The 20,637-nt window shown below is 42.5% G+C and overlaps 1 protein-coding gene across 3 annotated transcripts in view; it reads right to left on the bottom strand.

Moving 5' to 3' along the window:
* TJP1 (tight junction protein 1) overlaps positions 1-20,637 on the bottom strand; it is a 294,015-nt gene that overhangs the window by 32,287 nt on the left and 241,091 nt on the right. For all 3 annotated transcript variants that reach the window (XM_044979338.1, XM_044979340.1, XM_044979341.1), the window contains exons 13-24: positions 19,153-19,261; positions 18,146-18,365; positions 17,088-17,272; positions 16,869-16,964; positions 15,826-15,908; positions 10,492-10,702; positions 9,204-9,304; positions 6,702-7,055; positions 6,012-6,263; positions 4,511-5,404; positions 4,074-4,168; positions 3,215-3,439 (exon numbers count right to left, since the gene is read on the bottom strand). In XM_044979338.1, coding sequence (XP_044835273.1) covers positions 3,215-3,439; positions 4,074-4,168; positions 4,511-5,404; positions 6,012-6,263; positions 6,702-7,055; positions 9,204-9,304; positions 10,492-10,702; positions 15,826-15,908; positions 16,869-16,964; positions 17,088-17,272; positions 18,146-18,365; positions 19,153-19,261 — 2,825 coding nt within the window. The remainder of the gene's footprint in view (positions 1-3,214; positions 3,440-4,073; positions 4,169-4,510; positions 5,405-6,011; positions 6,264-6,701; positions 7,056-9,203; positions 9,305-10,491; positions 10,703-15,825; positions 15,909-16,868; positions 16,965-17,087; positions 17,273-18,145; positions 18,366-19,152; positions 19,262-20,637) is intronic.

Here is a 20,637-nt window from a genome sequence, read left to right as displayed (position 1 = left end):
ATCTCCACTGGAGAACTGGCACAGTTTAGAGGGCAGGGTGACTGGGCAGTTGCGGGGCTGGACAGGACTGCTCCGGTGCCTCTCCCTCCGGTGAAGAGCATTGGTGCTTAACCAACTGGTCCTGTCCATGCTCTGGCACCGACTCAACACCCTGTGCCTGCCCCCAGTGTTCTTGGCCAATAGCCAGAGGCTGGTTCTGGAGTTTTTTTGGCTGGGACTGCACTGGGTCTCTGCAGGGGTTCTCCATCTCCCCCTGGAGGAGGGAGGACAGGGCCTGAGGTGTATGCGCATGCAGGTCCATGTCTTCTGCCTCCAGGTCCTCCAGAGACTCTTTATGATGCAGGTAGCTCGGCATGGAGCATACTGGCGCACGCCTTTCTCCGCCTGCAAGGGCTCCGATATGACCGACAGCTCTTTCTCTATCTGAGAGGTCTTCCGCAAGACCTCTCCGAGCTGCCAGTCTTCTACCAGGACCTCCTCCGGACCTGGAGGCCGGTTTCAGAGACCAGGTCCTTTGTGGCCACCGAGGGGGTAGATCTTCTTGTGGAGCCCCTGCTACACAATCTCCATCTTTGTGTGCAGGTGGTGGAGGGAGTCACCAAGATCAAAGACCTTCTGGACTATGACCTGGGGGGTTGAGTGGATCCCCAGGTGCTTGGTCAGCGCATGGGGTTCTCCACCCTTACGACCCCCCAGCGCATACTCCAGGAGGTGGAGGCAGCCCTGCCTCCCGCAGCTCGGTTTTTACTTGAGCAGGTCCTGTGGAACTTTCCATCAGCCCCCTGCCCCGTGAGCCTTCCCGGCCTCCCCCTCCTCGGGCCTTGAGCCGGCTGCGTGCAATGCAACCAGGTCGTTTACAAACCACGCCAAGGGACCATCTCTACACGCTCATGCTGCACACGCTTCATTACCCCACCCTCATGTCCCGCCCTGATACCAAGTGGTGGGAACTTTTACCAGCAGTGGAGGGTGGGGAACCCCGATGGCCCAGTTTATATTCCATCTTAGTCCCGCGGCCTGCCGGGGACATCAGCTGGCGGCTCCTCCACAGAGCCATAAACCCAGGTGTGTACTTGGCACGGTTTACCTCTGTCCCTGAAGCCTGTCCCTTTTGTGGCATGAGGGAGACCCTGGCACACATGTATCTTCAGTGCGCCAGGCTGCAGCCCCTTTTCCGGCTCCTCCAGAACCCCTTATTGAGGTTCTGGTTGCACTTTTCCCCGCACTTGTTTATTTATGCACACCCAATTCGAGGCCCCACTAAGTCGCGGGACCATCTTGTCAATCTCCTCCTAGCCATGGCCAAGGTGGCCTTTTGTAACACCAGGGAAGGGAGGTTGGGGGGGGGTGGGGGAGGCGCTGCGACTGTGGAGCTGTTTTCCATTCTTTTATCCGTTCACGTATCCGGGCAGAGTTCCTCTGGGCAGTGTCCACTGGCTCTCTCGACACTTTCAAGGAGCAGTGGGAGCTGTCCAGGGCTCTCTGCTCGGTGTCCCCTTCTGGTTCCCTAGTTTTGACCCTTTGACCCACACGCCTGTTCCTGTTATTGCCTCTGTTGTCCCCCGAACTCAGTTGGGTTCTGGGTTTAGTAGCTCCTCCCTAGGCTGGGGGAGGGGCTTTTTAGCAGTGGGCGAGCACTAGCACCACGTCCCAGTTCTCAATAGGAACACTCTCCTGTATCCATCTGGCCTGACCCTATCACAGAGGATAAACATATTGCTGTTTGCATTGGTATAGTTCTTTTCATTATGGATATTAAAAATCTTTACAAATATTAATTGAAACTTACAGCACCTCCTTGAGGTATCACCACTGCCAGCCATTGTTCCTCAGGGTCTTGACGGTATGGTGAAGGAATAACTTGCTCAGGGCATACTCTCCAAGAGCCAAGAAAATTCCCCAGTTTTGCTTTGACAGCACAATGCTGAAAGCCCTAGTAGACTCTGGGGGCCAGCTGAGCTGTTTAGGTCACTTCTTGTGATGTCTGGAAGCAAAGAAAGGGACTCCTTTCCTCTACCAAGAACTGTTAGGTGGTTGAAGTCCATTTCTTTCTTTCAGAAGATATATGGAGTAGGATGAAAAATAAGAGGACTGATTCACAGCTGCCTGGGAAGCAAAGATCATAGGTCACTAAACACATTCCTCTCCTCCTTTAGTATCACGTTGGAGGAGCAAAAAAAGTAGGAGATCATTGCTCTATATGCAGATCTTATCTAAACAAGTAACAAGCTAGTAACTAGATGATTCATACCATTCAGTAAGATTATTCCTTTTTTAATTTGTATAATATACTTGGTTGACTTTTGCAATTTTAGGTTCTCCTCCGCCACTACCTTTAAAAGATATTGTGCAGCAAATTCAGTAAATCATTTGGAATTTTAGGTATCAAGCCTCAACTCCTAGATTGTTATTTTCCCACAGATTCTTGTTGTTTCCCTGATAATGTATCTAACACTATCTTATACCCTGTAATTGTAACTAACACTGAATTTTAGTGAATTCACCCACCGGTGATCTAGTGCTGGACCGTTCTATTGAGAGATTTCCCTAAAATGCCTCAGCACACACACAGCCTGTGAAAAAGCTATCATCATTTTCAATTTTCAGATGGAGAAAGTGAAGGTCAGAGAGGAGAAGTGTCAGAGTTAGGAATAGAATCCAGGTGCCCTGACTCAGTCCACTACTCCAGACACTGGTGCTCACAATGAGGTAAATGGATAGAACAAATGACTAGAAACCAGACAGATCCTAAAATACTGAAAGAGCATGGGAAAGCCTATTGACTACCTGGTGGTGACGTTCTCAATTAAAAAACAAACAGAGAAAGTAGTAAAAATGTGCACACACACACACACAAACTATGTGAGCTAAATTTGTGTCAGAGCTTTCACACAGTTTCTGTATAAATGTTCCAAATCAAAGAAGTGGTCCAATATAGGAAAAAGATGTTTCCATCTACAGAGAAAGACATTTAGCATCAACATCACATCCAAAAAGTGTAATGAAGTTTTTCAGACTAACTTCATACAAATAAATTCTCTTGACACTAAAACTGTCTTTTTTGTTATACAAAAGCTATGCTTTTTCATCAGGTACTTTGGATATCCATCTTGGTGGTTACAGAAATTCATACATAGTAAGTTCAGTTTTACTCCTAAATTCCACCCCACTTTAAAAACAAATGAATAAGACAAGATAAGATGAAAGATCTTACTTAGAATAGTTAGTGAAGTTCAGTTGATTCTGAGGATGTACTGGTTTAGCAGGCTCAGGGTGGTGGCTGGCAGGAACCTGTGTAGAGGGCTTATTTTCAAAACTTCTGCGATCAAAGTATGAAAGCTGCTTTCGATAGTACTCTTCATCTTCCTCAGGATCATAGTGATTTGAACGTACTATGTCTTCAGATGGCTTCACTTGAGGTCTCTGTGGTTCTGGAGCCCTAAATGGCAATGATGATGATAATAATTAACACTTTGCTTTCTTGTTTGTTTGGTGGTTTTTAGTAGTAGTTTGTATTTTAATTAGAGTTCCACATCCCAAATGCTTCTTTGTAATCTAGCTAACCACAATACAATTTAAAAGTAACTCTCATACAACTATGTAGAAATATATTACAACTGCTTCTCAAATAAACAGAATTGCATTTAGTTGGCAAGATATGGAGCTTACATATGACTAAACAGTGGAAAACCTTTCAGCCTTTAACATATACTGTATTGAGGTTAGTTAGCTACGGAGGTTGTATCACAAAATCCCTTACCACCTTTCCTTCGACTTTACCCATTTCTAAATTATCTAGACTAAATATTAAAAAGGTCTCCAACTTATGCCATAATTATTTATTTCTTTAAAGGATCTGAGAAAAGGGCACAGTGAAGTTCATTCAATCTTGCATCAGAGCATCCTTTAAGAAAAGTGTCTTGGCGGCCTCTATTACAGATGTACAGGTCACAGTGATATAACACTTCTACTGTAATTTTAAATACCCAAGCAGAAATATCTCACCATTGAAACATCCCCTCTTTTACTATTAGATTACATACTTGTGTGTTAATGAGAAATGGTACATTTACCTGTAAATTGTCTTCTCATGTTCATACTGATTTTGAGAGGTTGGTTTGGAACCACTCACTGTGACAATGGCAGGTTTAGGTGCTAGTTCTGGAGGCTGTAAAAAAAATCAAACATATAGGTTTACTTCATGACATTCCTATATTTAGAAAGTATCCATGGTATTCGTTTAAAAGAAAACCATGTGATTCAAAGTATCAAAACCTGAAGAAAGGGTGCATTTAGGGTAGCAAATTCCCCTCAATAAAACCTTCCACTTTCTATTTTTAACATAAAGTTTACTGAAGTTAGATAGCTAAGAAGGTAGTACAACAAAGAAAGAACTCCCTCTCTTATATATATATATATATATCTAGAGAGAGAGAGAGAGAGAGAGACTTACTGTTTCTGGTACACCCTCATCTGGTACCTAACTTCAGTATATGCATTAATTATTTACCTTGACAGCTGATGTATCATTAGGATCCTTGATTTTTTCCACTGATGCTGATCTTTTGTTTTCAAACATCTTAACTCTAGTTAGCACTGATTGTGGTTTCATGGCTGGATCTTCTTCTTCCTCTGTTAGAGTTGGTGGTGTAGGCAGTGGTTTACTGTTGGAAGGCAGTACTTCTGGTTTGGTTTGTGATGAGGGTGGGGGAGGAGGCACACCTGCAGTGCTATGAGAAGGTTCATACTGTCCTGCTTTAGCATTAAATCCTTGTGGAGGACCTTGTTCATAGCCCCTCATATGTGGATCGAAGTACTGCTTAGGTTCAGGAGACTTAGATATTGCTGAAGGGTATGTCTCGGCTTCTGATTTATATCGACTGTGAATATCATATCCAGCAGCGGGCTGTTCTTCATATCGCAGTTGTGGCAGACTGAAGTTTTTAGGTGCATGTTCATAGCGAGGCCTACTGTCATAAACCATTGGAGGTGGTTCTTCAAAGCGAGGTTGTGCTGGGTAGTAGCTGCGTTCTGTGCTCTCTTCTACGTTTTGTCTGGGGTTAAAGTCCCTAGGAGGTTGGTTATCATAAGGTGGTCTTGGCTGGTAGGGCTGTTTTTCATCATAATATGCCCAGTGGTCCTCATAGGGAGGTACACGGTCATCGTAATGTAGACGAGGGTCATAACCACGGGAAAACTGATCTACATAGTTCGTAGAATCATACCTATATGTTGATGGCTCATACTCTCTACTGGGTTGTTTCTCTGCATACTGAGCCTGGGATTCGTAGATCAGATTTGTCTCTTTCTCCTGTCTCTGTACTGGATGATTAACTGCTGGTTGTTTCAAGACGTAGTTCTGTCTTGGTGCCTCCTCGTTAACATATGGATCCTTTTTGTATACCTGTAGAAAGAGAAAGTCTCATGTGTAACATGAAAAAAGCAATTGCGCCTATGTTTATTTAAAGTGCTATGCTGCAAGCAGAATTAGATAAAATTAGTTTAGGGATTTATTTAAATTACAGGGAAAAGCAGTCTTTTTTTTAAGAATGGAAATTAACTTTAATGTTTGAAAAAATTCACATTCATATTCAGTGTACCCTGATCTACTCATTTTATAATTATCTGTTTCCATTTAGTAAACTGGAAACCATAAGGTGTGAGACAAGTTTAGCATCATTTTGAGGACAACACAGGTTTTTGACAAAGGCTCATTAATGAACAGCATAGGATGTTGACAATTTAAATCAAATATGCAAACAAACAAAAAATCAGAAAAACCAACTTTCATTTAAAATTTCTTGTTTTCTAGAAAAAATAGAAGAGGATGTACAATTTGAAGCCATGCAAACAAAAAATAGGATGATTCTTAGAAATCTAGATGCACTGTTGTATAGTTCATGAACCCTCAGAAAAATCAAAAGGAATTCTCCAATAAGGAGCAAAAAAACCCAATCATGTGCTAGCTTGATGTATAGCAGCAAATTAGTGCAATGATGCAGCACAGGTACCTTTGTTGGATCTATATGCGGTGATAAGGATGATGGCTCTTGATCTCTTAGCATTATGTGAACTCCCTCAGTGCTTGGTGTTCTTAAGGGGCCAGCTTGTAGTTGAAAAGAGTTGTAAGGAGCTGAGGTGGGCTCCTCCAGTCTGACATTAGTTAAGTTTACATTAGGATTAACAGCAGAAGGTGATGAGGTTGCAGGGTTTGTTTCAGGCGACGGGGAAAGGTAAGGGCCTGCAGGTGAGGCTTCTGCTTTCTGTGAAGTGTTCAAAATATTTTAAATATAGTGCTCTTGTATAATGCTATGACTTTCCAGTCTATATTAAAAATAATACTAAATGTTCCCATCAAACACATCTACTACATGTATAGTTGTTTAAAGAGCACTGATAGAAAATATCAGGCACTAGCACTTTTCAGCAGTTTTAGAAAATCATATCACATTTTACAAAATGAAGCAGATATCTAAATATATAAAGTAGACTGGAACGTCAGGTATTTTCATATCAAAATAAATCACAGCCCCTTTATAAGAAAAAAAACCCCAAATTCTCTAACCCATTCTGGCATTATTATTGGCAGCTTCTGTGGTGCACTGACAATATTGTCAAGGACTGTACACAAAAGTCCCTGCTCCAAAGAGCTTACACTCTAAGGAGAATACCTCCTATCAAAGTGTAAAGTTGCTGCTTACCAGTTGAGAGGCAGCTGTTTTAAATCCTGGAGAATCTATTCTATGATTTGGCTGGGTCTGAGCTTGCGATGCATAAGTAGGATATGTTTGACTTTCATGATGCATTCCAGAGGAATCCTCTCTTACAGGTTCAGAGGACCGTGTAATAGCAGATTCAGGAGGAGTCCCAACTTCATCATTGAGCGTTTCATCAAGTTCTTGATCAGTGTAGGCACCCCCTTCTGTATCTGTGTCATCATAATCTGAAGTGTGTCTACTATCTGTGCTGTACATGGAATATTCACTACCTGGAGCTGACAGGTAGGAAAGGCGATCATCGTGTAAGTCAAGGTCATCGCTTGTAGCACCATCTGCCTGTGTCAAACAAAATTAAATCAAGATCTTTAATAATTTTCAAAGGATGCCCTTCACCTTTCATGGGAAACTGGGGAGGATACTTTCTCGTGGAGAACTAAAAATCCCATGTAAATTCAACACACTGTATGTATCTGCTTCCAATTTGTGATGGGCAGTTAAAAAGCCTGGTTCTTTAAAGCCTGGGTCTGATTTTCAGATGTGCTGAACAATTCAATAGGAGCTGTAGGTGCTCAACAACTCAAGCCCTTATTGTTGGAGGATATCATATAAACTGCTCTGAGGGTAGGAGTCTGCAGTTTTCCTATCTCCATTGCTCCTCTAGTTCAATAACTGCTGGCTTTCCAGCTGTTACACGCAGTCACTTCCCAGTCCCATGGGATCAACCAGAATGGGGCAGGGAAAGGGGCAGCATATAGAGGGAATCAGAGCTTCTCTTCCTTCCCCCGCCCACTCCAGCAATGGTGCTGTGGGATAAGTGGCATTAGCCATTGCATGAAGCTGGAATTCCTGTGCTCCCGTTGCCCCTACCTACATCTCATATGCCTGCTCAAAGGGAGCCTTCCCCACAGGTTAGGAACCGTTCTCTGAGGGTATGTCTACACTGCAATTAGACACGTGTCTGAGTCAGCTGGCATAGGCCAGTCACAGGTGTCTAACTGCAATGCAGACATACCCTTAGAGCAGGAGTGGGCAAACTACAGCCCGCAGGCACGATCTGGCATCTCAGGGCTTTGGATCTGGCCCACGGGATTGCCCGCGCCGCTCCCGGAAGCCGCAGGCACCATGTTCCTGCGGCCCCTGGGAAAGGGCAGAGGGCTCCGTGCACTGCCCTTGCCTGCAGGCACCGTCCCTTGCAGCTCCAATTGTCCAGGAACAGGGAATCGCGGTCAATGGGAGCTTCGGGGGAGGTACCCGCAGGTGAGGGGAGCACGCAGAGCCCTCTACCCTCCCCCAGGGGCCACAGCAATGTGCTGCTGGCCACTTCCCAGAGCGGCGTGGGGCCGGGGAGCCTGCCTTAGCTCCGCTGTGACCCGCTGCCACCCCAGAGCCGCTCCAGGTAAGTGGCGTAGGGCCAGAGCCCGCACCCTGAACCCCCTGCCGCACCCCTCACGTACTCCAACCCCCTGCCAAGATGCCTCCTGCACACCAACCCACTGCCCTGAGCCCCCTCCCGTACCCTGCACCTTCCTGAACCCCAACCCCCTACCCCACATTAATGGCCCTGCATGCAATTTCCCCACCCAGATGTGGCCCTTGAGCCCAAAAGTTTGCCCACCCCTGCCTCAGAGTATCACCACCACCATATCAGCAGAGATTAAGAGTAATTCCCACTTGACAGCTGTTTAGTGGCCTACCCAAAATGAGTCAATCATTTCTATTCAGTTTTTCAGGCCCTTTCTGATGTTGGCACCCTTCTTGATAAAAAAATGACCAATGATTGAATGTACATGATAACAAAACTATCTTCTCCTACTAAGCAACAGGGTTGGGGTATTTTAGCACAGGCAGTGTGGGGAAGCTTACAATGCAATTGCCTGTGCTGTACATGTTAAGGCCACAAGGGACCATCAAGCTCTAATCTGACCTCCTTTATAAACAAAGACCATAGAATTTCTCCCACTAAGTCTTGCATTTAGCCCATAATTTCTGGTTAAGATAGCATATATCTTTTATAAAGCCACTAATCCTGACAGATGTCAAATGACAGATAATCCACCACACCTCTTTGTAAGTGATTTCCATGGGCAAATAACTAAGTTTTTTGTCCTCGTTACCGAGGTTGTCTCTACTTTTATCTTGGTAGAAATCAGTGTAGAGCAGTTCACAGTTGTCAACTGAGTCAGTTGATTCCTTTAGACCTGGAAGTGATAGGCAGAACTATAAAAAAGTTTTTTTTCATTCCAGGAGAAAACCCAATTGTCTTGAAAGCCCAACTGAGAGGAACGGAAGAGAGAGATGTACAGATACAGTGGTGACCACTAAGAGCAGCAATATCACCAGGATTGTTTTTAAGCCACAAAGATACTTTACAACAATCTTATTATGATCATGAAAAAGGGAAAGGAAAGACTGCTCACTACTGTACTGTAGAAGAACAGTAATGGTTTTATCATTCGTACTCAAAGGGAAAGTGACTTTTCTTACCTTTCCTTCTGAAACCCACACCAACTGGTTCTGTTGCTGCTGAATTGCTTCCTTTAGTGCTCCATACCAGCCATCATTCATTGAATTCAAGTTGATAGTAGCTAAAAATAAAATGGGATTAATATGACTTCTTATATAACATTTCTTTTTCAGTTGGAGAAAGTTCTGGACCACTACCACCAAATGCAATGTGAATTGTGAGTTTAAATAACTCTTGGGGTACTTTGTATACACACATTTATTTATGTCTCCCTTTTATACAAAGTAGTTTTGGGCATTTTATCAGAGTTAACAATGAGAGCTGAGTTCAAGCACAATTTTACTCTAAAAGAAACTATTAATGTGGCATTTTTTCCTTAAAATACTTTCCTCTTGTGTTTAATTCAGAGTCATATCTGTCTCCTTTAGATTTCATAATACGTTTCTGCTGATTTTTACTCCTGTTGGCCTTGCCAAGCCAACACAGCTAAGAGAAAGTGAGGTGGCTTAGATTCCTACCTGTGCTTCAGCAGGACAGATCTTTACTACATTCCACCTATCTTAGACTACACAAATACAGCAAATGTAATCTGGTCTGCAAAAGTATTACTGGTGATGACATACAAGGAAGAAAGCGTCTAGCTTGATTGAGATTTATTAATTGCCAGCCCTGTAAGCAAAAATCAACTTTTTTTTTTAATTAGTGAAACTTCTATATTTGATTCAGGAATCAAATATAGAAAACTGCAGCACCCTATGATGTCATTTTTACAGTCACTTTCAAAGCAGAACCACGTGTTAAGCCATTCCAGCCATACCACTCTTTGCTGCTATGGGGCAACAGATAAGTCTGAAAGTGAATCAGGACCAGAGCGCAAGAAGGAAGGCCAGTCATGGATACAGTGGGAATTAGTCACAGTGAGAGCAGCATGGAATACCCAAGGGAAAGAGTTTGGGAAGGGGCCAAAACGTACCATGGGTCATGAAGAGATCTTTGTCTGCTACCCCCCCTTCAAGAAGAGAGGCAGGAAGAAAGTAGAAATACAAGAAGAGAAGAAAAGAACCACACAGAATACACACTAGTACTGACAGATCTTTGAAACTTGTGAAAACCACTAACCAATTTTTATTAAAATTTGAGGGGCTTTGATGTAATGGGTACTATTGGTACTCAGTTACCTAGGAATGCAAAACTAAAAACCATATTCACACTATACAAGAGATGCTGTTCAAACCTCTGTTGGATATATTACCCCTGCCCCAATTTAAGTTGGGCTTGGTTCATAAACATTTCCTGCTGTTTACTTACTTGTGAAGAGATGATGATTATTTTTCCGTAGCTTGTGAGCTCTTTCATACAATTTTCTGGCACTTTTCCGTGATTCTGGACACAGTCTCATTCTCATGGTTTTTACACCCTGCTTGGAATCAGGGTTCAGGAACACCACAATGGGATACCATTGTGCATAATTCAGACGATCCACAGCATTTGGAGTGACATCTAATAAAGCATGTTTGTCCTGCAGAGAATAGTACATATGCAAGTAAAGCTTTCAAGCTCGCGCTCTCTCTAGATAATGCATTTTTAGTGTCTTCTACAGGTTTGTTTTCTATTTACCCTACAAAATTCACCATAGCATTTATGCACTGATAACTAACTTACTAACCTTTTCCATTCTGAAAATGGAAAAACATATGGGAATTCCCAATACAGCTAGGCTGCCCATGCAATCAGTCCCATCAATATCAGTACTACTTAAAATTGGTATGCTTAAACATGAATTGTTATAACATATAATATATTTAACCCCTATAAATCAGGCACTTTTCCTAGGTAAAGGGTGAGCCATAAAAGGGAACTGTACCAGAAACAAAGTCTGTGGTTACTAGGAAGAAAGGCCAGGTCCAGATTCCTAGGTAGAGCTAGTTTTCATGTCTCTTCAACTCTCCTTCCAAGAAATCCCTGCCCTGCACATGGGACTTGACTGGTTTTCCCCTGCCACAGAGCCAATCTCAGGAACATGCAATTAGTGCAATAGCATGTAGTGTTTCCAGCTTGTGATGTTCCTTCAGTGGCTAACATTTTTTCACCAGAGGGGGCAATAAACAATTTTGTTTTTAAAATAAGATGAAAGAAGAGGAAAGGGATGGGAGTCACATGGGGTGAGCTAGTATTAGACATCTCCAGGAACCTAAAGGAGGGAGTTTGGCATCAGTTTCTTCAATTAAGTAATCTGTCACTTGCTTAAAAAAATGCATATGAGCACCACAGCTGCAAGTCCCACCCTTCTTCATGGGAAGAAAGTAGAGGAGAGTAAGCAGCTTAGAACAGCAGTAATGGAACAACAGAGACTTCTTGAAACAGAGCCTACAAGCACATCCAGCTTGAAGAATTTAATGATGGGGGAGGGCGGGGGGGGAATCAAGTTTTTCAAGTGCTAGTCTGCATTATATTCCACAAGTGGTTATCACATGTCTAGTCCACATGCATTGGATAACTTTTTAGTTAGCAGTACCTGGAGGGGTGGCACATGCACCCTTTGCTTCCTCATGTGCGTGACCAAAGTATAAAGGGCAGCGTGGACCAGTACTGCCTGTGATTCTGGTGAGGTTCAAGTCCCTGAGTTTAAAGCACTGCCCCTCCTGGGAGACCATCATACATCTCAATACCCATGCAAGTGGCACGTTCTGGACTGGTGAGAGATCTGCAGGTCCTTTTTGAAACAGACCCAGCATTTAAGGGACTAGTGCTTGAGGGCCTTCTTGTTGGGAGCAGTCCATACACCCAGACTTTGTTCCTGGGCCCCCAACGTCCAAACCTTTCGGGGACCAGAGATCCTCAAGGTTTGCACCAGACACACCATCAAAACAAACTGAGATGCTCTCCCCAAAGTGGCCTTGATGCCAAGGGAGAGTCAGGTCCAGCCAGACACTGAGCAGAAGAGGTGCAGAATGTATTCCCTAAGCTCTGACTCTAAGCCTCACAAAATGACATGGCTATCAGATATCAAAGGTACATCAAAGTTGAGGAAAAACTCCCTAAGCACTGCAGAAAGCACCAGTCAGGATGACCCAGATGTGCCATAGGTCTCACCTAGCATGAGCAATGCTGGGAATGGGGAGCATAGCCTCAAATGGGGCCTGACCCAAGACTCCAAGCATACTGGTACAGTGACCATTCATACTAGCCCCCATGACCTCCCACACTATACAATGTTAATTTATAGGGTATGTGGGCCCCATAAGCACTCCCAGTTTGCCAAGGACCCAGCTTCCCTAGAGCAGTGTTTCTCAACCAGGGATACAGGTACCCGGGGGGGGGGGGGGGTGCACAGGTCTTCCAGAGTTGCACATTGATGAAGTCGTCAACCTGTCATAGTTCTTCCCGAAGACTCATGCGGGGGAGGCAAGCAGGGGCTGCGTAAATTGGATTGAAGAAAGGCCTTCCTGTTCTACTTGTACTAGGCCCTTCAGAAAATCCCTCCATCTCTTGGTGGTTTATGGGGGAAGAGGGCTAGGGGACAAGCAGTGTTCACTCAGAATATTCCAGTTGGATAGCCCAGTTCATGTTTAGACTGGCAGGGGCTCCTCTCCTTCGCGGAGTACTAGCACACCTTACCAGGGCACAGACTACATCAGTGACCTCTTTGGCAGGCATATCCCTCAGAGACATCTGTAGGCTGGCAACTTGGTCTTCTGTGCACACATTCATGAAACATTATGCATGAGTGCAAGCAAACAGGGATGATGCTCTGTTTGGCAGGACTGTGCTGCAGTCCCTGTGGGAGTGAACTCCTTGTACCTACGTCTGGGAAGGTCTACTGTTTGGGAGTTACCAGCAGTAGGATATGATATGGACAATCACTAAGAAGAAAAGGAGATTACTTACCTGTGCAGTAACGGATGTTCTTTGAGATATGTAGTTCATATACACATATCCCATGTATATGGACTACACATCTCAATGAAAAAAAGGTTATTCACCCTGTGTAATAACTGTAGTCCTTCAAGATGCATTTCCCCTCCCCCCGCCAATGGGCACTTCACTTCATGTGAACATGCACCCCACATGACTTTGATAAGAGATTTTCATTAGTAATGTCCGTTTGGCCCACACATGCACTGCTGATATTCTCAAGCCCTGCACCAAGACAAACTGTCCTCAGTTCCTTCTCCACTGCTAAGTCTCAGAAGGAACTCTGAAGCAGAGGGGAAGGAGGACAGGTAGTGGAGCACACATAAGGGACACACATCTCTAAGAACCATAGTTGCTGCACACAGTGAGTAACCTCTTTTTCTTTGAGTAATGTCCCTATAGATGCCCCACGTCTGATGACTCCCAAGCAATATCCCCATAAAGAGGAGGGAGCTTTGGAATTGAGTCTAGAACTGAGGAAAGAACTGCATTGCCAACAGCCACATCACATCTAGAGGCATTAACTAGAGCCTAATGCTTGGAGAAGGTATGTACTGAGAACCATGCAAATCTCAGATACTGGGACTTTTTAAGTAAAGTCATAGATGTAGACTTTGACCTTGTAGAATGAGTTGACACATCAGAAGGAGGTAGAATGCTGGAAGCACTGCAACATACAATAATACATCCTGTAATCCATTTTGACAGTAGTTGGATGGAAAGAAACTGGGAATGGATCCTTTGGTTACCTAAAGTTCTGAAGTACAGAGTAGAGTTGCGGTACTGAGTGACATGCTTGTCCCTCCAGGACAGTACCAAGAGTTTCAAGTGCTTTACAGAAGGTGCTGATGTAGCCGGAGGCTTAGTTTTATACAGCACCGAAGAACCTGAGACGGGTACTGGGAGAACGGTTAGGTCTGACCCTGATCATCTGTTTGCGCCCTGGCCATCTCCGCTTTGGGGCTTTCTTGGAGCCAGGCTTACCCTTAGAGGTATGGGATTTTCCTGCCTCACTAGTATCAGAGGAGCCCTTTTCCTTTGTAGTACTGAGCCAAAAGGTCAAAGTCCCAGACTGTTGACCAGCTCAGATAGTTTTCAAGTAGACTCCTTAACAGGAGAGCTAGAGCTCCTCTTCTTGAGATCTTTAGAGGAGGTCTCTGAGGCTCTCTCTTTTCCAGGAGAGTGCTGTACTGAGGTTGATGAGATGCTAGATATCCCCATAGACTGATGTGCAGGGGGGTTCTCCTGACCAGGCACCAAAGCAGAATAAAAGGAGCACTCCATCATTAACAGTTGCAGCTTGATTTCCCAGTTCTTTCAAGCTCTGCATCTGAGGGCTAAACAGAAGTTACACTTCTGTAGGACATGAGACTCTCCTAGGCAGCAAACACATTTAAAAAGAGTGTCTGTCGCCCACCATGATGGCCTCTAAACGTGTGGCAACATTTAAACCCCAGTGAACTGGGCATGCTCATCGCAGGGAGGACCTTCCAGGAGAAAATAAAACAATCTTCCAAATAATCAGTTTAACTAACTACAAACTAACTAACTTACTAACTAAAACTAAAATCAACTAAGTTAGACCAAAGTCAGCAAGTAGCCAGGGCACGTACCATGAAGACGTGCTAAGCTGTGTCTCAGGCCAAGGTGGTTGAGAAGGAACTGAGGGCTGTTTGCCTGTGCAGCTTGATACAGTCTTGGTGTAGGGCACGAGGACATGAGCAGTGCATGTGTAGACCAAATGGACACTGCTAATGAAAATCTATCAAAAGGTGCATGAAGCAAACCTTGAAGTACATCCCTTACTCAGCTAAGTAATTTATGACTTTAAAATTTGTTATTGGTACATCTTTGAATTGCCATGCCACTAAGAGATAATAGTAATTGGAGCAGGGACTGGAACTTGGGTGTCCCCCGTGAGTATCTTAACCACTGAGGTACACACTCACTCTCATACTCTCTCTCTGGACAAATAAATATTCAAGTGTTTTATACTAAGTAGAACAGCTTCAACAGGAGAGACTGAAAGACACCTCTTGACTGGAGCTATGCAGAATCTTTTTAGGTAAAACTTTTTTTCACTGAAGATGAAACAAAACACTTTAGCAAATTTGTGTCCATTTCAGCAAATTGTTTGTCAAAATGAAAAGAAATCACTCAGAAATGTCTAAACAAAAGTTTTCAACATTATCAAAACATCAGTGTTTTGGGAGCTAGAGTCACAGGGGATTTATGCACCAATCACAGAGGAAGTTGGTTGAGATGCCATTTTATGCCCAATAGCCCAGGGGGTATCCTAGGTTAAAATCCCTGCTCTGGAGCAGGTACTTGAATCCAGGCCTCTTTTCTCCCAGGTGAGTGCCTAACCGTTAGGTTATTGGCTAGTCTGCAATGGGTGCTCAGAGAAGTGCTCAATCAACTTTTAAAAGCTTCTACACAGAGAAAGTTGTTTCATTCAACATTACTGTCACTGTGTAATTGATGTAAAAAGAGTACATAATTTACTACAGGGCCTGGAGATAAAGTATGTACATTTTTTGTTTTTGAAATCTGATTTATACTTTGTAGTTTATGCTATTGTACGTAAAACCCCCAGCATTTATTGTTATGATTATTAGGTTTATTCATATGATTATTCATTCGATTAATCAACACTCCAGTTTTCTCTCGTTTGTTTTCAGAATCAACTACACATTTAATGAAACAAAGCATATTTTTACCACTTACTCTGTCAATTATCTGTTTTATTGTATGAAGACGAATAATGCCAGAACTACGTTGGTCAGTACCAGCATCTCTTGGTTCACTTTCTGTTCAAGAGAACACAGTTAAAAGTCATGATTTCTTAGCCACCTACTGGTTAATTACACAACCCTCTCTATGCCCCCATTATAATAAAATGGGCCATCTCCTCTTTCTAGCTCATAATACTGATTCAGACCTTATATAAGTTACAGTGCTGAAGATACATTTTTTACTTAAAAATAATCCAGGAATTAAACGATTAGGTCCCCAGTTTAGTTATAAAATCCTAAGAATTTGTTAGGTATTTACTAGGACAGGGGTAGGCAACCTATGGCACGCATGCTGAAGGCGGCACGCGAGCTGATTTTCAGTGACACTCACACTGCCTGAGTCCTGGCCACCGGTTATGGGGGCTCTGCATTTTAATTTAATTTTAAATGAGGCATCTTAAACATTTTAAAAACCGTATTTACTTTACATACAACAATAGTTTAGTTATATATTATAGATTTATAGGAGGAGACGTTCTAAAAACGTTAAAATGTATTACTGGCACGCGAAACCTTAAATTAGAGTGAATAAATGAAGACTCGGCACATCATTTCTGAAAGGTTGCCGACCTCTGTACTAGGAGCTTAATTCTGAATGTTTTTTGCAAGGTGCTGAATTAAAGAGGGGGCTGGGGAGGGAGCCCTGAGGAAGTTCAGCATGTTACAGGATTGGGTCCTATGACAGCATTAATAATAATAATAATAAATTGAGGTTGCATTCACTCAATGCACATAATGTTTCCTGAAGAGTCCTATAGCAAATCTGTATTACTTAACCTTTAAAGTATCTATATCAATCACTAGTTAACTGCAACTGAATGTAAGCCTTTCAGAGTGTTTCCATAAATTGCTGAAAATATAAAAGTGAAACTTTAAAACATTAATGGCTGCAGGAATAACGCAGAAAAGGCTAGCAAAAGAGGTGATTATGCAATTATTTTATATTAAATCTGATAAGCAAAGAGAGACACTTACTTGCAACTTGATAAATATCTGGTTCTTCTCTTGCCAGTTTCTCTCGTGCAACATCAGCAATTGGTCCGAAGATGGTTACAGGCCTGAGAAAGCCAGCTAGAATAAGAAAAATCAAAGTAAATTGATTTAAATGTATTTTAGGATGCTATTTTTCCATCATGAAGATTAAAATGTTGAACTGAAACAGCAAATATTTCAATCTCTTTAAAAGGAAGCTACCTTCTCGAAGAACAACTCTTTCATATGCAGGAAACTTGGTCTGAACAGGTTGGGCAGAAAGATCTTCTCTGCTTTTTCTGAGATTTCTCTTTGAGCTGCGTAGACCTCGGAACCTCCAAAAATCTGCACGATCTCCCCCCGCTGTCTTTGGAAGTGTGTACTGTACACTAGCTAGCTGTTCAGCTCTAGGTGGGGCAGAGATTCCAGGGGTCAAAAAAAATGTCAGAAAACCACAACTCCATCAACAAACAAATCAGCTTTTGAAATGACACTTGATTAACAAAGTTTAAACCTGTGAACACATTATAATGACACAACAGGCTAAAGGACCACTGACCACCAAATGAGGGGGTTCCCTGTGTTTTTCAGTAATCTTAAAGTAATTGCCTTGCGGACCCTCTTCTCCTGCCACTGATGATCAATTAACACAGCTGAGGCAACTACAGCACTTACAAAGTATGTACTTTTCAGAAAGTACTTATGTATTTGTAATTTTTTAGCCAGATATATGTTGTGTCTACTTTTGCTCTTCATTAATTTTAGGCCCTATCTAGACTAGGAAAAAAAAGATGACAGACTCCTCACTAGGTTTTAATTTCACCAGATTAGCACATGCTGAAATACAATTGCTTTGTCTTGACTAGAGTTTTAGAAGGTGTTAATTGAATTCAGTTAGCTAATTCAATCTGACATCACACCTTTAAGGCCTTGTCTGCACTAAGATTTACTTCCCCATCCTTGTGTTTCTCTTGCCTGGAAACAGGGAGAGACAACTCCATGCAAGTAGCCAATGGACTGTCCAAGGGCCATGAACTTCTGTGAACCTCTGTTCTAAACCAAATCCAAATATATATTTGGGTACTCAAACTGGATACGTCTAATTGCAAATTATTTGGAGGTTCTACAACTGTTTTTCTTCCAAAATGTTAAGTAAGGTATAAAATGTCTGAGTGACAAGGAGATTTTACTAAAACAACATTAAACAGACACAGAACTTGCACAAACTTGGGCCACAGATTTCACAAGCTACCTTGTAGTAAACAGTTTCAATATACTACCTGTTTTTATTGGGTATGATGCCTCTTTCCACCTCTTTGTGATTCTTGCCAATTCGAATAGCCAGCCAGGACCCAAGCTTGCCGTTGTACAAAGTATCCACGACCCGGAACACTTCACCTTTGTTGAAACTTAGCCCATAGGGAGATTCCTTTTCATATTCAAAATGAGTTCTGATATAGAAAGAATCTCCTACATCGGACTCAACAATACGACGATAAACTGCAATAAAATTTACTTGAAGTTGAAGTACATTAAAGGATTCCTAATTCTCACAGCAGTTCTATAAAAAGACTCTGAGCAGAAATCTTGCCTATCCTTCATTCTCCATTTTAATTGTGAGGTATTTTGGAAACCCATAAGACTAAATCCCCACATATCAGCATGTGAAATGTATGTGAAATTCACATACAATTCATATCATGTTAGTGCAATGCATTCAGAAACAGTTGGTATCCTCCTTGAATTCACAGTACTTATATGAAAAAAGATAAATAATATAATGAGTTCAGAGCTGAGTTAGTGAATTTTGCATATCAAGCCATACTGACAGCACTGGAATCAGAGATCACCTATTACAGAATGAATGAACCATAAAGCATTGATAGTGCAAGTTTCCTCGTTGTCCAGACACTGTTTTTCAGCCATTTAGACCTAGTCCACACACTTTTGTACTGATATAACTCTTTCACTTAGGGTTGTGTGGTTTAAAAATAAAAATAAAATAGTTATAGCAGTGCAACCACATTCACTTGGGAAAGGATTGAGACCACAGACTCATTTCAAAACAAGCTACTGGACTGTTGTCAGATAATTAATCTATCACTACTGTACAATCTCTACTGCATTTGAAATAGTGACCTAAAAATGAAAGGCTTCACTTTACCAACCTTCTGGAGTTGCCACTCCCCTGGGCAAACAGTTATCAAAGGTTAGCTATACTGTCTCTACCTGGTCTCAAAAAGCCTACCAAGCAGTTTCTGAACTTATATTTGAGGCAACTACTTACCATCCTTTTTCTTCTGTGCCAAAATTGTCACCTCTTCTCCTTTAGGGAGATCAAGCAGAAAAAGCACTGCTTCCTCTCTGATGATATTTGTGAAGTCTACATTATTTACCTGGCATGAATACAATAACGGTTTTGAATTACTGCACGATGTAGTGAAACATATACACGCACTGTGAAAAATACATTGTGAAACATACATTTCACATAAATAATGCAGTTTTTTTACAACGTATTAATGTTAGAGTTGTTTATCCTGTTAAATATAACTTAACTGCATGAACTTCAAGAAGGTTTTTCCATATATTTCTCAGAATAAGTGAAAAATATTGCTATTTAACAAAAATATGCAGTACCTGCAGAGTACAAACTGAATAGACTTTTTTACTGAGTATTTCTAGGTCACCCATCATGGATGATTTTAAAGGGCCATAAACATAATCTCCATATGTTTAGATTATTACAGATGGAGGAGCTTCTTAGGATGTGTTTACATGGGGAGTTAAACCGGATTGATTTGACAGGTGTTTCTTAAGATGCAATATGTAAGTCATGCTAATGGCAGGCTTTCAATTTGCATTGCGTACACATGACTGTGGCTTGCCATGTACTAACAGCGTGGCATTCTTAGAGGGTATTCCATGGTCCTTTGCTTTGCTATTGAGCAGTCTGCATTCTGGAATTCTTCTGGCTGTGCATTGCAGGATGCATAAGAGAAGCCAGGCAGATTCCATTTTTTTTTAAATCTCATATCTCCATCATCTCCACACCAGGCTCCTTTCTGGGCAGGCTAGTGCCATTTCTGAATTGCTGTCAGCCAGCATGGTCCCAACAATGCTCTTCACCTCTATGCTAGCAACTGTAAACATAGCTCTAGTAGCCAGGTGACTTCGGTTTTGGACTTTGCCTTCTGCACCAAGAAGATGATGATGTGGCAGCAGCAGGAGCTTAAGCATCAAGAGAAGAAGCAGGATGAGGAAGAAGAGGGTGACATCCAGCAACTGCTACTACAGGAACTGTTCCTGGAGCAACTTCACACCATACAGCACTGTCTCTGGGCTCAGAATATGAGAATCAACTACTGGTGGGAAAGGTTCGTTCTGCAGACCTGGGATGACCAGCAGTGGCAAGAGAATTTCAGAATGGCTAAGACAACCTTTTTTGAGATGTGTGTTGAAGTAGTTCTGGAAGTGCAGGAGCAGCATGCCAACATGCTGTGCCCCATACCTGTCAAGAAGTGGGTCACCACTGCCATCTAGAAGCTAGAGAACCCAAATGCGAGCAGTCCATAACCAATTCAGAGCAGGGAGATCAACTGTTGGAGCCACTGTCATGCAGATGTGTGATGCCATGGATAAAGTACTGTTTCACTAGGTTATAAAGCTTAATAATGCTCAGGAGATTGATGGCTTTGTATGCATGGGTTCCCAAACTGTATTGGGGCAACTGAGGAGACCTCTATGCTTATTATTTCAACTTCACCCATAT

This window comes from Mauremys mutica, chromosome 11 (genome assembly GCF_020497125.1).
Source record: "Mauremys mutica isolate MM-2020 ecotype Southern chromosome 11, ASM2049712v1, whole genome shotgun sequence".
NCBI classification, from domain to species: Eukaryota; Metazoa; Chordata; order Testudines; family Geoemydidae; genus Mauremys; species Mauremys mutica.
The sequence above is the reverse complement of the archived record's forward strand: the minus strand, read 5'-3'. Positions and strand labels throughout refer to the sequence as shown.